At 42.5% G+C, this 25,264-nt stretch overlaps 1 protein-coding gene across 25 annotated transcripts in view; it reads left to right on the top strand.

Moving 5' to 3' along the window:
* The window catches only part of DOCK9 (dedicator of cytokinesis 9), a 299,986-nt gene that overhangs the window by 265,599 nt on the left and 9,123 nt on the right, over window positions 1-25,264 (top strand). For 20 of the 25 annotated variants that reach the window (XR_013407697.1, XM_077973900.1, XM_028837250.2 and 17 more), the window contains 5 exons: window positions 1,166-1,272; window positions 15,696-15,818; window positions 16,527-16,640; window positions 18,208-18,354; window positions 22,698-22,908. Coding sequence is in view for 24 of the 25 variants with exons in the window: in XM_077973900.1 (XP_077830026.1) it covers window positions 1,166-1,272; window positions 15,696-15,818; window positions 16,527-16,640; window positions 18,208-18,354; window positions 22,698-22,908 (702 nt within the window). In the remaining variant the exon portion in view is untranslated. Of the gene's footprint in view, window positions 1-1,165; window positions 1,273-15,695; window positions 15,819-16,526; window positions 16,641-17,326; window positions 17,363-18,207; window positions 18,355-22,697; window positions 22,909-25,264 lie in introns of all 25 variants that reach the window. The other 5 variants (XM_077973889.1, XM_028837245.2, XM_028837249.2 and 2 more) reach the window with 1 other exon arrangement.

Raw genomic sequence — 25,264 nt, 5'->3', positions numbered from 1 at the left:
GTTACTCCACTGGCGCCGAGTTAGTGGTGAAGTGTACTCCGTAGCCTAAAGCAGTGTGGTTGGTTTTTAATTTTCTAGTTTGTATGTTAATGTATCCTCAAGCCCCTAGATTAACGCTTTTCATGGGGGACTCTTGTTTCCATATAACAAATAAAAACTAAACGGGGATAGTGGCAGATGCTAGGTAATCCATGAATAGTGTGGAAACCTGGGATCATGTGCAGCAGAAAAATCTCTGACTTTAGGATCTACGTTTTCAAGGCTTGATTTCAAAATGCCCTGTGTTCCTCTTTCTCCCTAAATGCAGAAGTCTCAATTCAAGTTTTTACTTCCGTTTTATTTTATTGTGAACAGTTATCTCAAAATAGAGTAGTGGAACATCTCATGCCCTTCTTCACTTGATATTTTGCATAGCTGACATGGTCCAACTGACGTAAAGCTGTTTTCCAGTGACTGTGAGATGAGGAAAGGTCCTGAATGGGCGGTCATTGCTTCAGAAACATCCTTATCCCAGACAGTGATCCTGCCTCTAAGCTGACACCCTTTCCCGTTGGAGAATCAGAGTGCCCAGGCATCCATGTGCTCTGTTGATGCAGCCAGCCACCTACCCCAGGGCTGTTGGGGTGGGAACCAGCTAAGGCAGCCTGTCTGCTCACCATTATGGCCATGGAGCTACACCTGGGTTGTGTGGGGAAGCTCTCATCTGAGACATGTGTTCTTCCCCGGCCAGAGTGGGTGAGGTGGCAGCTTGAAGGAAACAGGTCTTTTTGAATCATACATCTCTCTTGTATTGGCTTTGCCTTCATTTTTCTTATCTCAGCACAAGTCGTCCTACCAAGTCAAATTTTCACATATTGTTATTTTACTATTAATTTAATACCTATTCCTCAGTTTATTTACAGTTTAATATTTAGAGATTGCATACATTTTAATCCAGGTAGATAAAAAATTAAAAAGGGATAAGGAGAAGAAAGTGAAAGAGGTGAGGGTTCCCTATAGGGACGAAAAGCACACAGGTACCCCCGTGAATGCTGGCATGGTGCCTAAGAGAGTTCAAAATCCGTTATTTCATTCAACACAGAAACACACAGGGCGGGAAAAACCCTCAAGGTTCACCCATGTTCAGGTTCCTAACTCTGACTCTCCCTCCTCCCTCTCTTCCTAGGCATGTTTAGACAAGGATGCACCGCCTTCAGGGTCATTACCCCAAACATCGACGAGGAGGCCTCCATGATGGAAGACGTGGGGATGCAGGATGTCCATTTCAACGAGGTGCGTGCTTGGACTCAGGTGGGCTTTCAGGCACTGGGGTATCTGGGAGCCTGCTGTTTGCATTGCTAGTGCATCAGACCAGGGCTTTTTCCTCCCTGTAGCTGCTGCTTATACACGTAGTTCTGAGATGATTCTCCAGAAAACTGATGCAGAGCAGCAAAAGCTTCTGCCGTTCTCCTCTTCTAGGAGTGCCTCCTTTTCTTTGGAAAGAGGTTGTGAGGGGTTAGATTGTAGTGAAGTGAGGCTCAGCACTTGAACGCATCCAGTAAAAGTTCCAATATATTGGTCATACAATTTCTCATTCTTTATAGCAGTTAATTTCTCTGGCTCATGAGTTTTCTTGGTTTTAATCTGACTTTTAAATTAATGTCTCCAGCACCAGTCGTCTCCCCAGGGCCAAACTCAAAGGCATGAGAGGCCAGACTTGGGTTCTGGTCATAGCAACCCCTGTCTAGGGCCTTGGTCCCTGCCTTGCTTGTGTGCTGTGGCCCAGGTCCTATGGGCCCTTAGGAGACAGGACCACCCTGTCCCACCCCCCACAGAGAACAGCAAGTTTGACATTAGATCACCATAGCAATTTCTGCAAATTCTAGTTTCTTGCTAAAACAGATTAGCCTTGCAGCCACTTATCTGTAACTGGAGAGTTTTGAAATAAAACTAGATATTTGAATAAATGCCAGTTTTCCGCTGGCATTCACTCTGTTTCCTTTTCCATGCCTATCTGCCTGAAGGGTTCTTTGTGTGCACCTGCCTCCATTCAGCCCAGGGCAGAATGAAACAGCTGAGGGAAAGCTTTTTAATCCTGCCCATGTTTTAAGGAAAATGAAGTTGTCTAGTTTGTCCCATGGAGTGGAGGAGCAAGCCAAGAAAGGAGTCAGTCTCCTCTGCCCCTGCTGCACCTGCTCCATCCTGACTTCCAGGGCCACAGTGGTGCGGCCTACGGTTGATCCTGGGGCTTTTAACCATTCTCATGCCAGGGAGGTGGGCCCTTGAACGCACATCCTCATGACATGAGCTAGGCCATAATTCAGTGGTTCTCTAAGCGTGGTCCTGGAACCTTTCAGGGAGTCTTTGAGGCCGGTACACTTGCTACTGAAGGTCTCTGAGGCTGGGTTTTCTTTGTATGCAATGACCCAAATGACCTATCAAAGAGGCTGGGTGCAGAATGGATGCACATTCGGGCTTATCCTACAAAATCAAACAGTAAAGAGAGTTGTAAAAATGGAAAATAGTACTACTCGTCACTCTTTTTTTTTTGGGGGAAAAAATCCTTTTTTATTTAAAAATGCTATTTTTAAAACATGGAATAGGTTTATTGTTTTCATTAAATTAATAAGTAAATCTTAATTTTGTTTCAGTTTTCATATCTAGTATTGTAAATATTGAGGGAGACCATTCACATAAACTTTGGGGTCCTCCATAAATCTTAAAATCTACAAAGGGGTCTTGAGCTCAAAAAGTTTAAGAACCACTGTTGTAAATTGTCTAGTCTCAAATGGCCCTCAAAATTAAAAACTAAGCATGAATTAAAAGGATAACATATTGAGTATACTTCATGTTTAAATATTAAGATAATTTAAACCCCAATAAAGTTTTCTAGGTATCCTACAAAAAAAGAAAGAGATGGGTTATTACATGGTATTAACAGTTCTGCTGTTTCTTTACCTTGAAAGGCCTGGGTGGATGGTCTTTTTTGTTTGTTTTACTTTTGACTCTCAAATATGGAACCTGCCACCGAAGGATCAAGGCCCACATACTCCTGGCTTTGAACTCCTCACTTCAGGCGAATTTCGACTGAGTTTTTCTCTGAGAGGAGGCGTGACTGCATTGTCTCCTTGCAGAAACACCCCTGGCACCGCTGCCAAGTCAGACCTCTGGAGTGTGCCATTTTGTTCAGAATTCAAGAAGGAAAGCAACGATGCCAGGAACAATTAAAGATTGGAAAGTAGACCATTTTTAGTGACCTATCCTGCAGAGCTGATAAAAGGAAGCTTGCATTTGTTCATCTGATTGAGTAATAGGCTGAGATAGTTATTATGTTAGCGCCTAATGAATTAGCCTGTGATATCAAGTGCAGACAGCCTTGGGGAAATAGTGAATGGCGCCCCCTCTAAGTAATAACTAAGCCTGTGACAAGGACCCCTTTATCAGCTATTTTCAGAAGATGGATTCGTCACCTTGTCCTTGAAGCATAAACTTAGTAAATCTTTAACAAGGTCCATAGTACATGACAATCTGTGGTGATTAGGATGTGACACAGCAGGGTTATAAAGTCCTGAGCGAGCCTTGCACATCCAGATTGAAACTAACGGGGAGTGGAAAGACTAACGTGTTCTAAAAGGCAAGACATCTGAAATTACCAGGCACGTTTTTGCATTGGCTGCCAGGATGTTGCGAGAAAAAGAGAGATGAAAATCTCTGCCAGAGAGGAAGGACTTTGGGGAAAATCTGATGGGAAATAAGTGTGTAACAGTTTAATAAAAAGCATTGCCCTTTTAATCTACATTATTAGATATAATTAAATGCCTGAGATGTTCTCCTAAAGTGATTTTTTAAGGGACACTACCTAAAAATACTCAATTCTCTTAGCAGCAGGCCTCAAATGAGTTTTTACTGGCACCAGTTCCACCTTCCTTGACTCTGATCCAAAGAGCAGACTTGTTTCCAGCTGCTTTTCATTAATAAAGAGAAACCTCCAATTCCTATTTACAATTTTGTTTCGCAAGACTGAGCCTGTGTAGATTGAAGAATTCAGAGTTTCCTGTGGTGTCAGAATTCCCCGTGGCCCATGTAGTTTTGAGATCCCTCCCCTGTTAACGAACGCAGGACCAAGGTCCTGGAAGGATGCAGGTAGCATAGTTGGGAGATTGAAGAAAGTCTAAGAAAGGGACTGTTTTTAAAAGTTCAGAGAGGGTTTAGGGAAGCCAACAAGGAATGTTACAGTGCCCCGAGGTTAGCAGCAGCTGGGTGTCGCCCCTTAACCTCAGAAATAAAGGGGGAGAAAGGGAAAAATTACATAGAAGGACCACCTAGCAGGACCTGTGAGCTTTTTAGTAAAGGACTCCTCAGGGCACCCACACAGGGAGGGAAGGAGTAACTGCCCACCTCACTCTCCTCCTGCCCCCCCAGCATCCTGCTGGGGCCTGCCGTTGGCCAAACTCAACAGCAACCGGACAGGAAGTCACCATGCAGAAGTCCTGCTGTGTCTGCTTCCCAGAGCAGAGCCCGGGAGAACAGGGCCCAGAGGAGCTCCAGAGGGAAAAGTAGGAGGTACAGATAGGTGGATCCTCATTATCCACCTATCTGCTGAAATTTCTTTGTAGCCCCCAAATCAATACTCCATGGTACTTTTGTGGTCGTTCAGGGATATGTACAGAACATCAAAAGATTTTACCACTCCACTGTGTTTCTAGCTGAGGCCGAACCAGGCAACGCTCTGCTTCTTGTCACAGCTCTCATCCCATGGTCAGAGGCGTTCAAACCAGACTGACGCCATCTTGAGTGAGGGCTGGGAAAATGAGACTGAGACTTGCTGGGCTGCCTTCCCAGAAAGTCAGGCATTCTGAGCCTCTAGATGTTTACGGTTAAGGGGTCAAATTAATAATGTTTACTAGACAGACCCAGGCTGGGGAGTGTCCAGATATCCCAATATCTGGAGAAGAAAGGCATTCCTGATTTTTCTTTAAAGATAATATTGATTTTTGCAAAACACATTAATTAAGAAAATTATTCCTTTATCACAAATCCTCATAGCAGAGCACATCTCCCCATGTATATGAGTAATGTACCTAGGGTGGATGTGTTCCTCCTCTGACTTTCAGGAACACCCGACTCTATGGAGTAGCTGCACTTTCACCACTTTACTTCCTTAATAAACTTGCTTTTACTTTGCACTGTGGACTTGCCCTGAATTCTTTCTTACACGAGATCCAAGAACCCTCTCTTGGGACCTGGATCACGACCACTTTCCTATAACACCACGAACAAGCCTCCTTTGGTGGTCTACTTAGTGCCATGTTTTTCACATTTGTGTGGATTTTGTTGGTGGTTCGCTGTTTAAAATGGCCCCAGGGAAGCGCTTAAGTGCTGTCTGGAGTTCCTAAGTGCAAGAACACTGCCAAGTGTGAGTTACATAAGCTTTGTTCAGGTGTGAGTTCTAGTGCTGTTGGCTATATATTTAATGTTAATGAATCAACAATATGTATTTAGTTAGGTGTCTTTAAACAAAACACATAAAACAAGTGTAGGTATTGATTGGTTAATGAAAATATTGTAACCAGAGGCTCCCAGGAACTGAACCTTGCATTTTCTTTGGGAGGCAGGCAAGTGTTTGCTAATTCACAGTGATGTTACAGAACATAACTACCTCGGATGATGAGAACTGACTCTACCTAGCACACAAAACTGTTTTTTTACAGAACTACAGGTCTCGCCATTGCAGAATTGCTGCTGAATGTAACAAACGTTATGTGAACTTCACTAGGCCAGTCTCTGGCTTCTATTAGTCAAAATTGTTTCTATTCAGGAATAGTTGCCAGTAAGAAACTTAGTGTTTACATCCTTAGACTATCCTAGGAGATAGAGACATCAACAGAACACATTCAGGGATGCCTGTTTACATCTCATCCAAGCGTGGCAGTAAAACCTTTAGAGCCAGCTCATCTCCACTTTACCCTTGACTGACAGTGCTCCTGGAGCCGTGAAAGTCACATGGCACGTCCTCACTGTTACAACGATTCTCCACAACAGTAGTAGCAGTGAGTAGGGAACTTGGCCAGTGGAGCTTGGGTAGCTGTTCTGCCTTTGCTGGATGCCAGCACATCACACTGCCCTGCTTCATTTTGCAAATGTGGACTGGGCTTCCTTGGCACTGAGCTGGGGGCCGGAGGTCGGAAAGTGAGCAAGCTGTGGTCCCTGCCATAGCACCCTACACTCCTGCTGCAGCTTCCCGCCCTCTGAGGAGAAACACCTCAACCACAGTCCCTTCAGTCTGAACTGGAAGTTGTCTGAATTCTTAATGACTTGAAAATTTCTAGATTGACACATGTTGATGAATTCCATAGACTGGCCGTGTGCCATGTGCTAGCTCAGGGATGTGTAAGTGAAAGTCCCTGCCTCAAAGAGTTTCACCCAGTGCAAGAATCCTCAAGCTTTCGGGTGCTTAGGAATTACTTGGATCCCTACTACAAATACAGATTCCCATCCTTATCCCCCAAACCCAGATTTAGTTGGGTGGGTGTGGGGCCCAGGAATCTGTGTTTTAATAAGCATCCAAGGTGATTACTCTGATGTAAGTGGTCCTCAACTGTACCTTGAGAGATGATGATATAGTAGAAATGCGCATTATGCTGTGATAGCACACCGTTGCCTAAGCCAGGTCACACATTTGCAGTTATTCCCAAATGGTAGGTAATACTGACGGCATCTAGCTTCATAGGTAAGATTAGTTAAATTCATCCTAAAATAGAGCAAATGGTATCTCAGTGAAAAAATGTTTAAACCCTGCACAGACATAGGCTCATGCAGGCATTTTCATGCACATGTGCGTACACACACACACACACACACACACACACACACACAGTGTTAATGTGCTGTTTCCAGAGACAGATGCTCAGTGCCTTCAACTGCATCACTGAGGCACACTAAAATGGGCCTGGCTAATTACATTTTTAAAAGCGTCCTTGATGGCTTATGAACTTGTTGTGCTGAGTTCCTTTTATTATAACATGTTTTATAATATTAAAAATATAAATATATTATAAAATATTTCCCCAACCAATTATTACTGAACAGTTCTTTGTATATGTCAACAATATGGGAAAAAAAAATCTTGGAATTTAAATTGTAAGCAAAGCAGTAAAACCATCAGGCACTCCATATGACTGCCCTGTAAGGTTACCACTATCTGACCATTGTCTGGGTTTGTTCTGGTTTTCAGGTGCAATGATTGCTGAGAATTTAAAGTACATTAATAACTGGAATTTCTGCTGATAATGTTATTCATATATATTCCAATGTTTCGTTATTGTGTCTTGGTCTTTGTGACTTATAATTTTGTATTGATGTATGGTCTCTCAAACTTAACTGCCGGTGATTACCAGTTATTTCTATTCAAAGAATTGTTACTTGATGCAGAAGCTGTAAAGGATTAGGTATAGAGTTGACATTAACTAGAATAATTAAGCTTACTAAATTAGGATTTAATGTTCAGTAATCCACACTCTACTTTTATGAGAGATTGACTTATTTTTTAATATAAAAGCTATTTTTAGTTTGTTATTGGGTAAAATCTGTGCTAACTCTGCCTTTTATAATATATAATACCATTTATTTACAATAATAAGTGATATTTGGACCGATCAACTATAGAATTTGAACTGCCTCTGAGTCAGAAAAGAAGAAAAAATAATGTTCAGTAGAGTATAAAACTTAATGATTTGTTATTTCCTAATTCTTGATAACCATCAAATTGTGAGACTTATTTCATAATGACTTACTAAGCTCTATTCACTTTATCAAACTTCCCTATTTCCCAGCCATTCTGGGGACTCTCCCTTGTTGAAGCCATCTTTTTTTTTTTTTTTTTTTTTTTTTTTTTTACCAAATATAACAGATTCTCCCATAATGAACTCAATTATCTGTATCATATGGTACATACATATATATCAATACTTATATGCCACTTAAATTCAGGTTTCATTGTTATTAAACTATTCACTTGTTTATAACTTGACTACACAAGAGTAAAAATAGCATGTATTCAAATCATAGTTTAGGCTAGATGTGGTGGCTCACACCTGTTACCCCAGCAGTTGGAAGGCAGGGGCTGGAGGATCACGTGAACCCAGGAGTTCAAGACCAGCCTCGGAAATGTAGTGAGACCCTATCCCAACCAAAAAAAAAAAAAAAATCAGCTGGGTGTATTAGTCTGTTCTCACACTGCTATAAAGAACTACCTGAGAATGGGTAATTTATAAAGAAAAGAGGTTTAATTGACTCACAGTTCTGCAGGCTTAACAGGAAGCATGGCTAGGAGGCCTCAGGAAACTTACAATCATGGCAGAAGGTGAAGGGTCTCACATGTAAGACCTGTCTCAAAAACAAAAAAGAAAAAACCCAAATCTTAGTCTATCAGTTAAAAACATTTGACTCAGGAAACCACCCATAAATTGTTTGACATATATTTAATAACTGACTAAATCTAGGGCTACTTAAAATATACCTGAAAGGCTGCTGTATACAGATATCTTGCTTGGATACACAAACCATCATTTTAAAACCAAATAATAAGATCTTCCTTATATAATACCTTATTGTCTGTTACGATAGTTGATGTATGTCTACATATGTTTTTATGTCTCATAAAATTATCTACATTTGATTGTTTATGTTTGACTGAGAAAGCTCCAAGTGTGCCAGTTCAGTGAACATACCCCTTCCCACCTCCACAGCCTCATTTCTTACCACTCTGAGATTTTAGATTCCAGGCCCTCAAACTTCATGTAAATCCTCCCGTGCTGTGCTGCCTTCACCCTCTTGCCTTTGCTTGGGCTGTTTTCCTGCAACCTGAGCTGTCTCCTCTCTTTTCCTTCTTATTCCCACTCCTGCCTTTCACTTTCACCTGACTATCCCGATGCTCTTTTCAGACCGAGCCGGTCATCACTCTCCTCAGCTTTCCATGCCTCGCCTTCCCTCCCCTGTCCCAGCTGGACAGATGCTGCTCCTTCCTGCCTCCCTGCACATTTCATTATCAGTACACTCACCGCCATCTTTTACCATCTCTTCCTGGACCTAGCTCCCACATGAGACTCCAGGGTCTAAGAGACAGGGAGTGTTTCTTCAACTGACTGATCTTTCTTCAGCTGACCTCCTCACTACCACCCAGGGACTCACTGACTGCTCATTAAATGAATCAGTACCCACTGCTCTCAAGTCAGAGTGCCTGCCCCTGCGACTTGCAGTTTGGGCATGTATTTGAATTCATTGGGTTTTCCTCTGTCCTCCGTGTCTTGCCATGTATATCACGTCTCTTCTGGTTGGTGGTCTTGAGCCTCTAGTATGTCAGTTCTGGCTGCTCTGAGGATGACCGTGTGTGTCTTTCAGGAAGCAAATTTCATTCATGACACATAGCCTAACAGACCATCCAAAACCTGCCCTTCACATTTGGAAAAAAATCTGTTGAGCAATTTTTATAAATTATAGAAACTTAATCATATTTATATAGATTTGTGTTACAACCCCAGTGTCAAGCAGTGTGCCTTGCATGTAGTAGATGCTTGGTAAAATATTTGAACAAATGATACACTAGATGGATGACTCAATGATGTGGTGGTAAGGGTGCATAGTCATAACTTTGGTAACTCTTTGAGAATACGTTTTCATTTTTAATGAGATTGCATTAAAATTGATTCAGATTCTTATTATGCTATAACTGGTATGGCGAGGAGTTAAGACTCTTTACATCTCCGATCTGATTCACAATGGACAGGGTGTCATTGTAGATTTACATCTAGTGTGAGGACCATGGCTTACTAGTTATAGTAACTAGTAAGTTACATGGTTATAGTTTTCCACAAAAACTTTACATTTCTCGGCTGGCTTATGCCTGTAATCCCAGCACTTTGGGAGTTAAAGGCAGGCGGATCACGAGGTCAGGAGATCAAGACCATCCTGGCTAACATGGTGAAACCCTGTCTCTACTAAAAATACAAAAAAGATTAGCTGGGCATGGTGGTGGGCGCCTGTAGTCCCAGCTACTCAGGAGGCTGAGACAGGAGAATGGCATGAACCCAGGAGGCGGAGCTTGCAGTGAGCCGAGATCGTGCCACTGTACTCCAGCCTGGGCAACAGAGTGAGACTCCATCTCAAAAACCAAAAAACAAAAACAAACAAACAAAATAACTTTACATTTCTCTTTGAAAAGGCCCAATGATGAGAACCAAAGGGACCAAATGATTAGTCTGTAAGTAAACCTAAGGATAGTTTTAAAATGGGAAAAGTTCCATGCCCTTGATGGTTTCGTTATCAGAAGGATGCCTTGTTATACAATATGTCTTCCCCATGGGAAATTAGGTCCTCTTGGAATTCTTCCATCTCTACTGCAGTCCCACAACACCGCCGAGAGTTAAGATAATAAATACACACTGGCAGTGTCTTTGACCTAAGATATGCCAGAAATGCAAGGCTTTGGTAAAGGGAATCTTAGCATATTTCCTTACAGACAAGGATAGCTATTATTATCTAGTAAATATCATTAATATTACTAAGAAAAGTACACATTGACTCACTCATCCAATGGATACTGACTACCCAATGTGTATGAGACACTGTGGGATTACATAGATTATATAGCCTAGTAAAAATTAAAGTTATTTTATTTTATTTTATTTTATTTTGAGACAGGATCTGACTGTCACCCAGGCTGGACTGCAGTGGTGCGATCTCAGTTCACTGCAACCTCCTCCTCCTGGGCTGAAGTCATTCTCCCACCTCAGCCTCCCAAGTACCTGGGACTACAGGCATGCACTACCACACCCAGCTAATTTTTTTTGTATTTTTTATAGAGATGGGGTTTCACTATGTTGCCGAGGCTTGTCTTGAACTCCTGAGCTCAAGCAATCCGCCCACCTTGCCTTCCCAAAGTGCTGGGATTATAGGCGTGAGCCACTGTGCCTGGCCTAAGGTTTTTCAAAAAACTTAATACAAAGTAGAAAGTGATGATAGTGGCCGGGCACAGTGGCTCACACCTGTACTCCCAACACTTTGGGAGGCAGAGACTGGAGGATTGCTTGAGCCCAGGAGTTTGAAACCAGCCTGGGAAACATAGGGAGACCCTGTCTCTACAAAAAAAAAGTTTAAAACAAACTTAGCTGGGCATGGTGGCATGCACCTGTAGTCCCAGCTACCCAGGAGGCTGAGGCCGGAGGATCACTTGAGCCTAGGAGGTCAAGGCTGCAGTGAACCATGATCATCATGCCACTGGACTCCAGCCTGGGCAATAGAGCAAGACCTTCTCAAAAAAGAAAAGAAAGAAAGTGATGATTGTAATAGAACAGGCTTATTAGCCTGTGAATTAACATGCAGAATTTGCAGTTTTCAGACCATTTTGATTGGTAAAGTTTTATGTGATCTTCACAAACATCAATTTAGGTTAGACCTGTAATACATTCCCTGGTTTTACAAATATGAAGAAATACATATATTTATAATGTTTATTGATAATTTTTATGCTTTTATCTAGCTTTTTATAATCAGAGAAGCATGAAAAGAATCATAAAAATTTGTTATGGTTAGTACGGATAGATTTTCCATTGGAAAAGATTTGAGACAAAACTAAGAATGGCATACATCTGACCAGGCGTAGTGGCTCACGCCTGTAGTCCCAGCATTTTGGGAGGCCAAGGTGGGTGGATCACTTGAGGTTAGCAGTTCGAGACCAGCCTGGCCAACATGATGAAACCTCATCTGTACTAAAAATATAAAAATTAGCTGGGTGTGGTGGCACACGCCTGTAATCCCAGCTACTTGGGAGGCTGAGGCAGGAGAATCACTTGAATCCAGGAGGCGGAGGTTGCAGTGAGCCAAGATTACACCACTGCACTCCAGTCTGGGCAACAGAATGAGACTTTTGTCTCAAAAAAAAAAAAAAGCGTACATCTTTATAATACAGATACAAAGGAAAAGAGTTGGTGTGAAAACCGTTTCTGATTTATTCGTGTCTTTTGCTGCTATGGTGGTTACTACATGTATCTGGATTTATGAGACCTGCAATAAAAGCAGGAGAAAACTGATGGACCTTTTAATAAGTACCGGTACAGAGTTTGGTCACACAAATGACACTTTTATGACTCGTGTGCTATAAATATGACATGGGAGGTAAATGGTCTTGCTTAGATAGCGTTTCCTGGTAAATTGATTCACAACTGCTTTAAAAATGTGTATTTACCTTGAATCTGTAAACTTTGTAGGCATTAGTCCTGTAGTGAAGCATTAGGGCTGGTAATGAAAAACACAGGCCTTGCCCTTCATTTACAATATTCTGAAGGATATACATATTTTCAAAAGCATCCATAAGACCCTTAATAAAATATTAGTAAATTGAAGGCTGGGCGTGGTGGCTCACGCCTGTAATCTCAGCACTTTGAGAAGCTGAGGTGGGTGGATCACCTGAGGTCAGGAATTCAAGACCAGCCTGACCAACATGGAGAAACGCTCTCTCTACTAAAAATACAAAAAAGTAGCCAGGCATGGTGGTGCATGCCTGTAATCCCAGCTACTTGGGAGGCTGAGGCAGGAGAATCGCTTGAACCGGGGAGGCAGAGGTTGCAGTGAGCCGAGATTGCACCGTTGCACTCCAGCCTAGGCAACAAGAGTGGAACTCTGTCTCAAAAAAAAAAAAAAAAAATATATATATATATATATATGTAAATTGAATCTAGCAGTACATAAATGCATCATGACCACGTAGGGTTTATTCTGGGAGTGCATAGTTGGCTCTGCATTGAAAAGCCAATCAAATTAATTAATCATATCAACAGAATAAATAGGAAAAACCATATGATTTTGTCAGTAGATGCATAAAGAGTATTTGACAACCTTCAACATCTATTCATAATTAAAAAAAGATAACTAGGAATAGAAGGAACTTCCTTAGCCTGAAAACAAAAAGACTGTCTACAAAAAACCTGTAGCTAGCATCATATTTAATTGTGAAAGACTGACGGCTTTGCCCTAAAATTGGGAACAAGACCATAATACCTGCTTTACTGACTATTCAATATCATGCTGGAGGTTCTAGCCAGTGTAGTAAGGCAAGAAAAAGAAATAAATCTTTTCATATTCACATAAGACATAGTTATAAGGAGAAGATCCCAAAGAACTTGGAAAATAAGCTACTAAAACTGTTAAGTCAATTTAGCAAGATCACAGGATATAAGATTCATATACAAAAATTAACCTTCTTCGTTCTTATACTATGGTTTTACTATATAGTTCATGATTATTTAATATAATTTTGAGAAACAAATAAGCTGGATGATATTTAATCTTATTCCAAAAAGCACTTTCCTTTAAAATGATCAAGAAAATTTTAAAACAGTGCTATTTACAGTAGCATAAAAAATATCCTGTGGTTTGGCACAAGGATGGAGACATATATCAATAGAACAAAACAGTCCAGAAATGGACCCACACACTTGTTATCAGTTGATTTTTGACAGAGGTTCAAAGGCAATCCAAGAGAAGGCATAGTCTCTCATCAGATGGTATTGAAACAATTGGATATACATATGCACAAAAGAACCTTGACACTTCATTAGAAAATAACCCCAAATGGATCATAGTCTAAAATGTAAAATGTAAAACTATAAGACTTCTGGAAGAAAACATAAGAGAAAATCTTTGTGAACCTGGGTTAGATAAATATTTAGCTATAACATATAAAGCACAATCCAGAAAGTAAAAACTCGATACATCAAACTTTGTAAAATTAAAAACCTTGGCTCTTTAACGGACACTGTTAAGAAGACCTAGACATAGGCTGGGCACTATGGCACACGCCTGTAATCCCAGCACTTTTGGAGGCCGAGGCTAATCACATGAGGGCAGGAGTTCAAGAACAGCCTTGCCAGCATGGCAAAACCCCATCTCTACTAAAAATACAAAAAATTAGTTGGGCGTGGTGGTGCACACCTGTAATCTCAGCTACTGGGGAGGCAGAGGTTACAGTGAGCCAAGATCATGCTGCTGTACCCCAGCCTAGGCAACAGAGCAAGACCCAGTCTCAAAAAAAGCTAAAATAAATTTTAAATTTAAAAAAAAAAAAAACCTAGAGACAAACCACAGATTGGGAGAAATAGTTACAAATCACATATCTGGTAAAGGACTTTTATCCACAGTATATAAAGAACTCTCAAAATTCAATAATAAAATAAGCAATCCAGTAGAAAAATGAGCAAAAGATTTGAATAGACACTTTACCAAAGCTATATATAACAAATCAACAAATTAAAATTAATTCAGCATCATTAATGAAACCCCTCTAAAATGGGCTTAAACATTAGAGGTCAAGTATTGGATCCCACTAGGAAATGCCACGGAGAGATTAACATCAATCAGTCCAAACCTTTTTATTCATGACACGATCACTTTGCTGGGCAGCAGAAGGGAGGCCCTTCACTCTGCTAATAAGGCAGACGGGCCCCCTTCCATGGCCATGAGAGGAATGCCAGCTTAGCCAAGCTACAGTCTGGTAGGAGCATTTCTTCAAATTCCAAGCTGGGGTCTTAAAATTCACCCTGATTGGCCTGCTTAGGTCACATATCCACCCATGATGAAGCAATGCCTGTGGCCAGGAAATAGATTTGTGCTGATTAGTGTAAGTCCAGGCCACAATTTTTTTTTTTTTTTATTATGCTTTAAGTTCTAGGGTACATGTGCACAACATGCAGGTTTGTTACATATGTATACATGTGCCATGTTGGTGTGCTGCACCCATCAACTTGTCAGCACCCATCAACTTGTCATTTACATCAGGTATAACTCCCAATGCCATCCCTCCCCACTCCCCTCTCCCCACAATAGGCCCCGGTGTGTGATGTTCCCCTTCCCATGTCCAAGTGATCTCGTTGTTCAATTCCCACCTATGAGTGAGAACATGCAGTATTTGGTTTTCTGTTCTTGCGATAGTTTGCTGAGAATGATGGTTTCCAGCTGCATCCATGTCCCTACAAAGGACACTAACTCATCCTTTTTTATGGCTGCGTAGTATTCCATGGTGTATATGTGCCACATTTTCTTAATCCAGTCTGTCACTGATGGACATTTGGGTTTATTCCAAGTCTTTGCTATTGTGAATAGTGCTGCAATAAACATATGTGTGCATCAGGCCACAGTTCTTGAGCCATGGATAGTGTTAACTTCCTCCAAAGTTCAAGTGCTTTAGTGGAAGCAGAGTAACTACCTAAACTTCAATTGGTAGAAATTTCCAAGGTGAAGCAGGCACGGTGCCCACCACACTCCATCACTAAATCACTCTAATTTGTGTTAAAGTCATGCTTAGCAACGCTCCATGTCGTAGCATTGTCATTGTTCCTCAGAAAAGGAAAATTGCTAGATGGTATTTATTAAGACTAGGAACAAAAATTGAGAGCCCCTGTGATGGTATCAGTGTCAGTTTTTCCATGTATTACGCAGTTGTGCAGGGTGATCCTTTTTCGTTTTTGCTTGTGACCATGATTGAAAAAATGCCTCCCTAAAAAAAACTGCGGTGATGAAGAAACGCCTCCCTAAAAAAGAATGTTGTAAGTGTCTGTTGTGAAAAGTTCCTCCTCGCAGTCTTAGCATTTAGCATTCTGCAAGGGGTGCCATGTCGCAGTCCCCCTAACGCTCTTCTCTTGCTGCTGGCCCTCCTCTTTGATCAGGACGTGCTGATGGAGCTCCTTGAGCAGTGCGCAGATGGACTCTGGAAAGCCGAGCGCTATGAGCTCATCGCCGACATCTACAAACTCATCATCCCCATTTATGAGAAGCGGAGGGATTTTGAGGTATGGGAGTGCCTTTTTGTTTTTTTCCTATTTGAAAGCATGACGCTGTGACATATAGCCAGACCTGCACATATGCAAGAGAGGAAGCAGGTCACAGGCCGGTGATGAGCGGGGGAGTCTCTGACCCTCCACGTGACGCTGAAGGTGGTGGCCAGTCATCATCGCCAAATAGTCATCGGGTATCACCCAGACCTGGGCCCCGCCTCTGTGGAGACCCCCACATCTCAAAGTACAGGGTAACCACCTGGCACTCCACTTTTGAAAGGCTGCCATGAACAGAGTTTTGTGATCACCAGGCGTCCCCTTTCTCAGAACTCTTCCTTACTCCACCTGCGTGGAAAGATGGTGTCCCTTCCGCCCATGCTGGCCTTGGGAGTTCATCCAGTTTCTCTAGGCATATCAAATGGAGCAGGAAAAGCAAAGGCCAAGAATCACGTTGGGGAACCATCTCTGACATCGCACCTTAACTTGAAAACAGGGCTTGCTTACTATAATGTGGAAATGTGATGGGTCCTCACATGTGGGCTGGCCTTTGGGTAGGAAGCGTTACCATTCATTAATGATCACTACAAGCAGCGCAGCCAGGATGTGCGTGAGTGTATTTTTATTCAAGTTCGAGGACTTTCACCTCCATTATCACATTTGTTATTTTAAAATCGATTCTCCTGTTTGCACATGGGAAGAAATGGGCTTTGTTCTGCTTTCCAGAGGCTGGCCCATCTGTATGACACGCTGCACCGGGCCTACAGCAAAGTGACCGAGGTCATGCACTCAGGCCGCAGGCTGCTGGGGACCTACTTCCGGGTAGCCTTCTTCGGGCAGGTGAGCCTCCTGTCCGTTCTGCAGTGTCCTAAGTCCTTTAAGGAAAAAAAAAAAAAAAAAAAAAAAAAAAAAAAAAAACTATAATAAAGTTATATCTTATAAATTCTCTGTTTTCTGCAAATGCTAATTTGATGAATTTGTCATATTTAGTATGATTCTTACCTTCCTCAGTAGTAAACTTTCTGCTTTTTTTCTTTCTTCCTGTCTTTTCTTTATTACTTTCTTAAGGCAGCGGTAAGTTCTTCCTCCATAAGACATTCTTAGCAACATCTTTGGTACTTCAGTGTGGTTTGCAAGTTTCCTTTCCAAGTCTGTATGTATATCTGTCTAGTCATTACAAACTCCAAAAAAATTAACATTTTATTCCATTTACAGAAATAAATCACCTGTTTTCGTATACATCTATATTGCATGTTTTAAACCAAAATTAAGACTTTCTGGTGTCCTTTGTGCCTGTGCATCTTTATCTTTTGTAATATCATATCTCCACAAGTATATTTACAATTACAGTATTTCAGAAACCCTATAGAAAAGGATTTATCTAAATTTAACTTAAATCTTAACCTTCAAGTCTCTAACATTATTAAATGGTATAAATTATAATACATGTATTTAGGGCGTGTGGTTTTCTATGAGCATTATATAACCTTCAATTTATTCTGTTATTGTCTTTTATAACTTTATAGCAATACCAGTTTACAGACAGTGAAACAGATGTGGAGGTAATTACAGTAAATGCCTAAAAAGCAAGTAATATAGCGAAATTACTGCATCTAAACTCCTAGTTTGATGTGGATGTTTTTTGTTTCATGCTAGCCTGCATTTTTTTTTTTTTTTTTTTTTACTGTTTTGTGCACCATTTTCTCTCTCTTAATTTAGATGAGAAACTTTTAAAAATTTTCTTTTAAACATTAACCCCAGTTGGACTTTTTAATTTTCAACCTTTTTCACTTCCCATGCAATTCTAAGCCTTGTAGTCAAACATGATTGGTGCTAAAACAGATGATGACTGGTGAGATGAAAATATTTTCTGATATTGAGCTACAGGTCTTCAATATTTTTTTCTCATCGGTAAAGCAAAATACAATTTATACAAGCTTTACATAACTTTTACTAAACCTACTCCAGAGCCCGAAACGCTTCAGGTCATGCCATAAAATCCTGTGTGCATGGGAGCCGTCAGGAGAAGGGAGGCATGTCCACTTCCGAGCCTGCCTGTTGCGGGCTGCGTATCATTTTCTAGTGAGTTCTGCTTCTTGGGAAAGTGAAACAGGCTTGACACCCATTAGACTTCCCTGGAACAGCACAGTCTTGTATCCAAAATCTCTCATTTCACTCAACACTTAATGACCGCATTCTTGAATAAGTTTGCAACTTTGTGTTTTTCCTTTATCTTTGCACCTAGACTTCATGTTATTACCATTTCCTTTCTCATTCAGAAAACCCGTTTAAGTAGGATCTTTAGACTCATTCCTTTTTTTTCCCCCTTGTAACAAAAGAACCCTTCCTAGGTGGTAAACCTTGGGCTTACATTCAGGGATAGCTCTAATTGTGCTTTATGTCACAGGGATTCTTTGAAGATGAAGATGGAAAGGAGTATATTTACAAGGAACCCAAACTCACACCGCTGTCGGAAATTTCTCAGAGACTCCTTAAACTGTACTCGGATAAATTTGGTTCTGAAAATGTCAAAATGATACAGGATTCTGGCAAGGTACGACCATGTTTGGATAAGTTTCATAGCAATGTAATGCTGTGATTGATTACATATTATATATATTTAAATGTATATAGGAAAAAACTCAAGAAAAATATTAAGGATGGTTGCCCGCGAGTGGCAGGTGTATTTTCTTCCTAATACCTTTAGTGCTTTCCATTACATGCTTGACATTAAAAAATCTTTATCGCCTAATTTTTAAAACATCTAATTTTACAAAATAATTAACATCTGATGGAATACGCCATTTTTAGTCCAGCTATTTAGAAACTCTGACAGAATGAGGCCCACGGCTCTGTTACTCACTGCACCTCTCCCTGCATATAGCACATGACTTGCCACTCTGTCACTGATGGCTGGATGTAAGAACAGGTGAACAGATGGGTGGATGGGCAAATGGATACATGGACAGGCCAAGGAATGAACTCACCAGCAGCATGACTGTGGGAACAGTAATCACTTTCTGCTTAGAGAGGCTGTCCTTTGGCATTCTGTTCTCACGAAGACCCTTTTGGAACCTGCACCTTTGTCCTGTACCTTTGTGTGTCCCACCCTCCTCAGGACATCTCCAGGAGGTCTGGTCTCCCTCAAGCAAAGATAGTGCCCCCGTTCTTTGTGTTAGAAATGCACCTCCTCCTCCGCTCTCACCAGTGATGAGCCCTGCCTCTTCCTAAAGACACCATTTTAGAGAGATCCTTAGTTCCTTTAGTTACAGGGTGAACTCCAAAATTGGGGTTCAGCCTGGAAGGCCCTGGGGGTTCTTGGCTTTGCACAGAAGGAATTCAAGAGCAAGCTGACAGAGTAAAGTAAAAGAAGTTTATTAAGAAAGTAAAGGAATAAAAGAATGACTACTCCACAGGCAGAACAGTGGCATGGGCTGCTTGACCGAGTAAACTTATGATTATTTCTTGATTAGATGCTAAACATGGGGTGGATTATTCATGAGTTTTCTAGGAAAGAGGCAGGGAATTCCCAGAACTGAGGGTTCTCCCCCTTTCAGAGCATATAGAGGAACTTCCAGGTGTTGGCTTGGTGTTTGTAAACTGTCATGGCGCCAGTGGGAGTGTCTTGTAGTATGGTAATGCATTATAATTAGTGTACAATGAGCAGTGAGGACAACCAGAGGTCGCTTTCATTGCCATCTTGATTTGGATGGGTTTTGGCTGGCTTCTTTACCACATCTCATTTTATCAGTGGGGTCTTTGTGACCTATACCTTGCAAAACCAGTCCTACCGACCTCCTGTCTTACTTCTTTCCTGAACCCTCCTTTGGAGTCCTCAGTACTGGAATCTGTTTCTTTGGGACCCATCATTTTCTCCCAAGAAGAATCCTCAGTTCTCCTGCCCAGCTGGGTAGGGATCTGGGGAGGGGACCGCCAGGGGAGGAGTACACATCTGACTGCTGGATTCCAGATGCAGAAGTACCCGCCCTTGCCCACTCGGTACCTTGCCTACATTGCACTGAGCCTAGTAGACCCACTCAGTGTTTGTCCAGCCCAGTTTTTTCAGAGAACGACCTCTTCTCTCTTGTGCGGTGGAGCTAGGGAAGGGAACCTGGAATTCCGACTCCAGATGGAGACTTCGGGCCACTGTCCCCATTTTGTGCCCTCCATCTCACTCAGTCTCTCGAATTGCTTCAAGGGTAAGCCTCCGCTGGCTTCTGGGGGCTGCACTGACTTACTTCTGTTACCCACCTCATTGGAACATGGATTAGGTTTCTCTGCTTTGCTGAGTTGGGTAGAACGCCTCAATGTGCCTGTCCTCCAAAAATTCATTGACACGTCTCCTCTGCTGCTGTCTTCTGTCCCCGTCCCTGGATCCATGCAGGTTAATTCCTAACTGTCCTTTTAAAGAGTTGCACAAAGGAAAAAGGATGAACACATATGGGTCAATTTTTAACCAGAAACCCTAACTCAACCTTATTATGACCCCCTTGCTTCATAGATTTGCCTCTTTCTCTGAAACTGAAACCTTTGTCTGGATCAAGTGGTTGCTTTAACGGGACAGCCTTTTCTCCAGGTTCTCAGTCATTCTCCTTCCCCTTTAAATATGAGGCAGCAGCTGAGTTACTGGATCATCTGTTCTACCAATCACCAGTCCTCCCTTCCTGTCCTGATTCACATGTCCAGCCCAGAAAGCGAAATGTAGGGAAATACCACTGAAACATGGGCAAGACAGCTTCACTCCCACTGCCTTTAAATTCTTTCTGCTTTAAATTATTTCTGCTAAAGAAAGTTAAGTTTTGGGCTGGGCGTGGTGGCTCACGCCTGTAATTCCAGCACTTTGGGAGGCCGAGGCGGGTGGATCACGAGATCAGGAGATCAAGACCATCCTGGCTAACACGGTGAAACCCTGTCTCTACTAAAAATACAAAAAGATTAGCCGGGCGTGGCGGCGGGCACCTGTAGTCCCAGCTACTCAGGAGGCTGAGGCAGGACAATGGCGTGAACCTGGGAGGTGGAGCTTGCAGTGAGCTGAGATCGCGCCACTGCACTCCAGCCTGGACAAAAGTGCGAGACTCCGTCTCAAAAAAAAAAAAGAAAGTTAAGTTTTAATAGGTTTGGATAAAATTAGAATGAATGGCCAAATGGCTTTTTCTAAAATACAAATAATAACTTTTTTTTATTTTTATTTTTTGAGATGGAGTCTCACTCTGTCACCCAGGCTGGAGTGCAGTGGCGCGATCTTGGCTCACTGCAATCTCTGCCTCCCAGGTTCGAGAGATTCTCGTGCCTCAGCCTCCCGAGTAGCTGGGGTTACAGGAGTGCGCCACCACACCTGGCTAATTTTTTTATTTTTGGAGAGACAGGGTTTCACCATGTTGGCCAGGCTGTTCTCCAACTCCTGACCTCAAGTGACCTGCCTGCGTCAGCCTCCCAAAGTGCTAGGATTACAGGCGTGAGCCACCGAGTCTGGCCCAAATAATAACTTTCTATGACTTTATGTATTTTCTTCTAAAGTTTCAGGCACTTTTCCATCTGTTTTTCATTCTTCTTCACAGTCATCTCTGTTTTGAGAACAGCTCTCTTTTGTTTGCCTGCTTACACCAGTATGGCTCCATGTTCTCTGCAGTCATTTCTTTTGTGTCCCTTTTTATTGCTCTAGAAGGTTAAACACATTAAAATGTGCAAAATTCATTTGTCTTCCTAGTGAATTAGCTTTTGTTTCTGCATAGGAAATGCCTATGTTTAATTCTCTATCATGTCACAGAAATGAGAGTACCACCAATTCTAGCAATGTGGTTTTAAAAGCATTTATGTGTTGAACAGAAACTAAATTTATCATTAGAATAGTCTAGATTAATCGGTACCTGTATTAAATTAATTAATATGTAGCTATTTGCATCTAATCTCAGCTGTCTATAGAGTAATGATAATTTGGAGGCCTAGCTTCCAAACATTATTCCTAAAATAAACATTTGTCTCTCTAAGCCAAATATACTAAAAATGCAGTTTAAGAAACAATCAGGGAAATCCAGACTGGAGGTCATTCAATAAGAAAACCAGCAGTTTGGGAGGCCAAGGCGGGCGGATCACCTGAGGTCGGGAGTTCGAGACCAGCCTGACCAACATGGAGAAACCCTGTCTCTACTAAAAATACAAAATTAGCCGGGCGTGGTGGCACACACCTGTAGTCCCACCTACTCAGGAGGCTGAAGCAGGAGAATCACTTGAACACAGGAGGCAGACATTGCAGTGAGCTGAGATCATGCCATTGCACTCCAGCCTGGGCAACAAGAGCGAAACTCTGTCTCAAAAAAAAATAAATAAATAAAAATAAATAATTAATTAATTCAATGTTATGGGAAAAATGAATGATAGGGAATTCTTCTAAATTAAACATGACTAGGGACATAACAACTAAATGTAAAGTGTGATTGTTGATTAGATTCTGATCCAAACACAGGTATCTATAACTAACATTCTGGAGACATTTGAGAAAATGGTAATGTAGACTGGGTATTGGATGGTATTAGGGAATCAGTGTTAATTTGGGTGGGCATGATAACGTATTGTGGTTGTAGAAGCGAACGCCCTCAGTTTTAGGAGAAGCTGACTGTAGTATCCTGATGTGCTCTGCTTGCTTTGAAATGGTTCCACTGGAAAGAAAAGTCTGTATGTGTGTGTGTGCGCGCGTACACAGGTGTATGTGTATGTATATTTGAGACAAATAGAGCAAACTGCTAGCAGTTGTTGATCCAAGTGGTGGATATGTGGATGTTTGTTGTACTCTTTTCTCCATTATATTTACTAATAAAATGTTGGAAAATACCACGTAGGTAAGGACTGAGCAGTTCCTTCACGGAGTACCAATCTTCCATTGTGCTGTTTCAATTAAAGGTCAACCCTAAGGATCTGGATTCCAAGTATGCCTACATCCAGGTGACTCACGTCATCCCCTTCTTTGACGAAAAAGAGTTGCAAGAAAGGAAAACAGAGTTTGAGAGATCCCACAACATCCGCCGCTTCATGTTTGAGATGCCGTTTACGCAGACCGGGAAGAGGCAGGGCGGGGTGGAAGAGCAGTGCAAACGGCGCACCATCCTGACAGGTATGGGCCCCAGAAGCCTCATGGACACCAGCCTGGACGCCTCGCTGAAGAGCTGTCCAGAGGGATTCAGAAGCTTCAGGACTGGAAGGGCCTTTCGAGCTCAGTTAGCCACCACCACACCCATTTCAGTTTCCCATTTATCTAGTGCTTCCTTTTGAATACTTGGGATGTTTTTCTGTTGACACTTCCTTCTTCCACAAGACCAGAAGTTCATATCCAATCGAAGGTCACTTACCCTTCTGAGAGTCTGATGAAAATGGCAGGCCTTATGTGCCCAGATGCTTTTGCACACAGTCTAAGGTGACTTATGGACTCCAGGTCCAGCAGCCACACCCAGTCCTGGAGGGACCCATCTCACACACCTGTCTCAGGTTCTAGCATGGACCTGCTCAGCAGTCTCAGGCTGTGAGTAAACGGGATGTGAGCTCGGATCACCCACATCATTGCCCCTGGGGGCTGGCCAGCTGCCACTTGAATGCCTCCTCCGCCAGGAAGCTCACTGCATTCAGTGGCTGTCCACAATTTCAGCTTAGGCAGTTCTCACTGATCCCTTTGGCACTGTTGAGCCAGTGACAACCCACTCTGGGAAATGTGTTTTGCATCATTTCCCAGCCCCTGGCAAGTGTCCAGTCATCCTCGGGTGATTTTTACCTTCTGGGGGAGAGCTTGACCCATCCATGCCTCGTTAGGGTCAGCGACATCACTGGGGTAACCTAACATAAAATGCTTCCTTGACCAAGCAATATCAGTGGGAGGGCCGTTCAGAATGCCAGGTGTGCCAGTTTTCACCACACGTCTTCCAAAGAGTGGCCCTAGTTAAGTCAGACCAGGAAAGGGCCTGCTTCCCGGAAGTTGGGGTTGTTGAGTTTCCATCTGGGCAATAATATGCACTATCATGATGAGTGGAAGGAGCTGTGGAGATGCCGCGCCCAGGGGCTTATCAGCTCTCACCCGCAAAGTGTATGCTTTAAAAAGACAGATTGGATGGCGTGGGGTTTAAATCTCAGTAAAGCTGTTATCAAAAAAAAAATACAGGTTTTTATGAATTAGCCCAGGACAACGTATTGCAGGGAGCTTTTCACACTCCCTATGAGGGAAATGAGATAAAAGTTAAAACAAAACAAACAAAACTGTGTTCTTAAAGTGTCCCTACTCCTGCTTTTAAGAAGATAGCATATGTAAAGCACAAATGATATTATCCTCACAAACATCACCCCACCCCAAATAATTATTTTTTTAAGGCACACATTAGTAGCAAATTCTCATTAAGCAAGATAACTGCTCTTCGAGACGGAATCACTTTATGGGAATCACCAGCTTACAGTGTTTATGGCTCAGCTGTGATGACTTCCCTTCTGACCCGCTAAGTCAGTGGTTACCAAAGGTTGGTCCAGGACCAGCAGCATCAGCACGCCCAGGGAACTTGTTAGAGATGGAAGTTCCAGGTCCCCACCTCCGAAACTGCTGGATCAGAAACTCTGGGGGCGGGGCCAGCTCTTTGTGTTCAGCAAGCCCTCCCGGTGATCCTGGTGCACGCTCAGATTAGAGAACTGCTGCCTGTAATAAACCTAGTTCACTGCTGAGTCAGGGTCAGGAGTTTTGGGTTGGTTATTGTTAAGGCAGTGTACTGATTCATAAACGTTCATGACGATAGGCTGTTTTCCCAGGGCACATTTCTCCATCGTTTTGTTAGGGACTACTTTAGATTAGATAAAGCACATGAGCAACGCTCTGTATCTGCAGGAACAAGGGGACAGAGAGTGCGCTGCAGGGAGAGGCGGGGCAGACACCTGTGTTGCTGGCTTAGGGATTGCCGTCCACAGCTGTGGGTTGAGGCAGCCTACACAGCGGCGACGCTGTCCTGGGGGTCCTGTAGGCCTGGGTCACAGCCTCACTGTGTGACCTTGGGCAGGTCACGCTTCCTCTCTGTGCCTTAGTTGCCTCATCTGCAAAATGCGAGTTAGAACACTCATTATATTGTCATAAGTTTGTAAACAGTAAGCAGCAGAGGAAAGAAAGTTCTTCATTTTTTGCTAGATTTCATCTGCTGTTGAGCTAGATACACACACCAGGGCATTCTGAAGGCTGGACCTGAGGGTTTTCCCTCAACTTATCAACCCCTCAGGTTCCTCTTCCATTGCATTGCTTCGTACCTAACCTTTGGCCTTCCAAAGGTCAAAGGGAGCCCAGGCCTTCCCTGCCCTCTGCACCAGGAAAAGGCTCACCTTCCTGGGTAGTTCGCAGTCAGCTGACTGTAACTGTGCGATCATTTGAAAAACCTCATGATCACCCTCCAGCCTCCTTCAGTGGAAATTTCCGAGCCTGTCCCAAAGAAGGGGGGCGGGGAGATGCCTCC

This window comes from Macaca mulatta, chromosome 17 (assembly GCF_049350105.2).
Source record: "Macaca mulatta isolate MMU2019108-1 chromosome 17, T2T-MMU8v2.0, whole genome shotgun sequence".
NCBI classification, from domain to species: domain Eukaryota; kingdom Metazoa; phylum Chordata; class Mammalia; order Primates; family Cercopithecidae; genus Macaca; species Macaca mulatta.
This window is presented reverse-complemented; position numbering and strand designations above follow the sequence as displayed.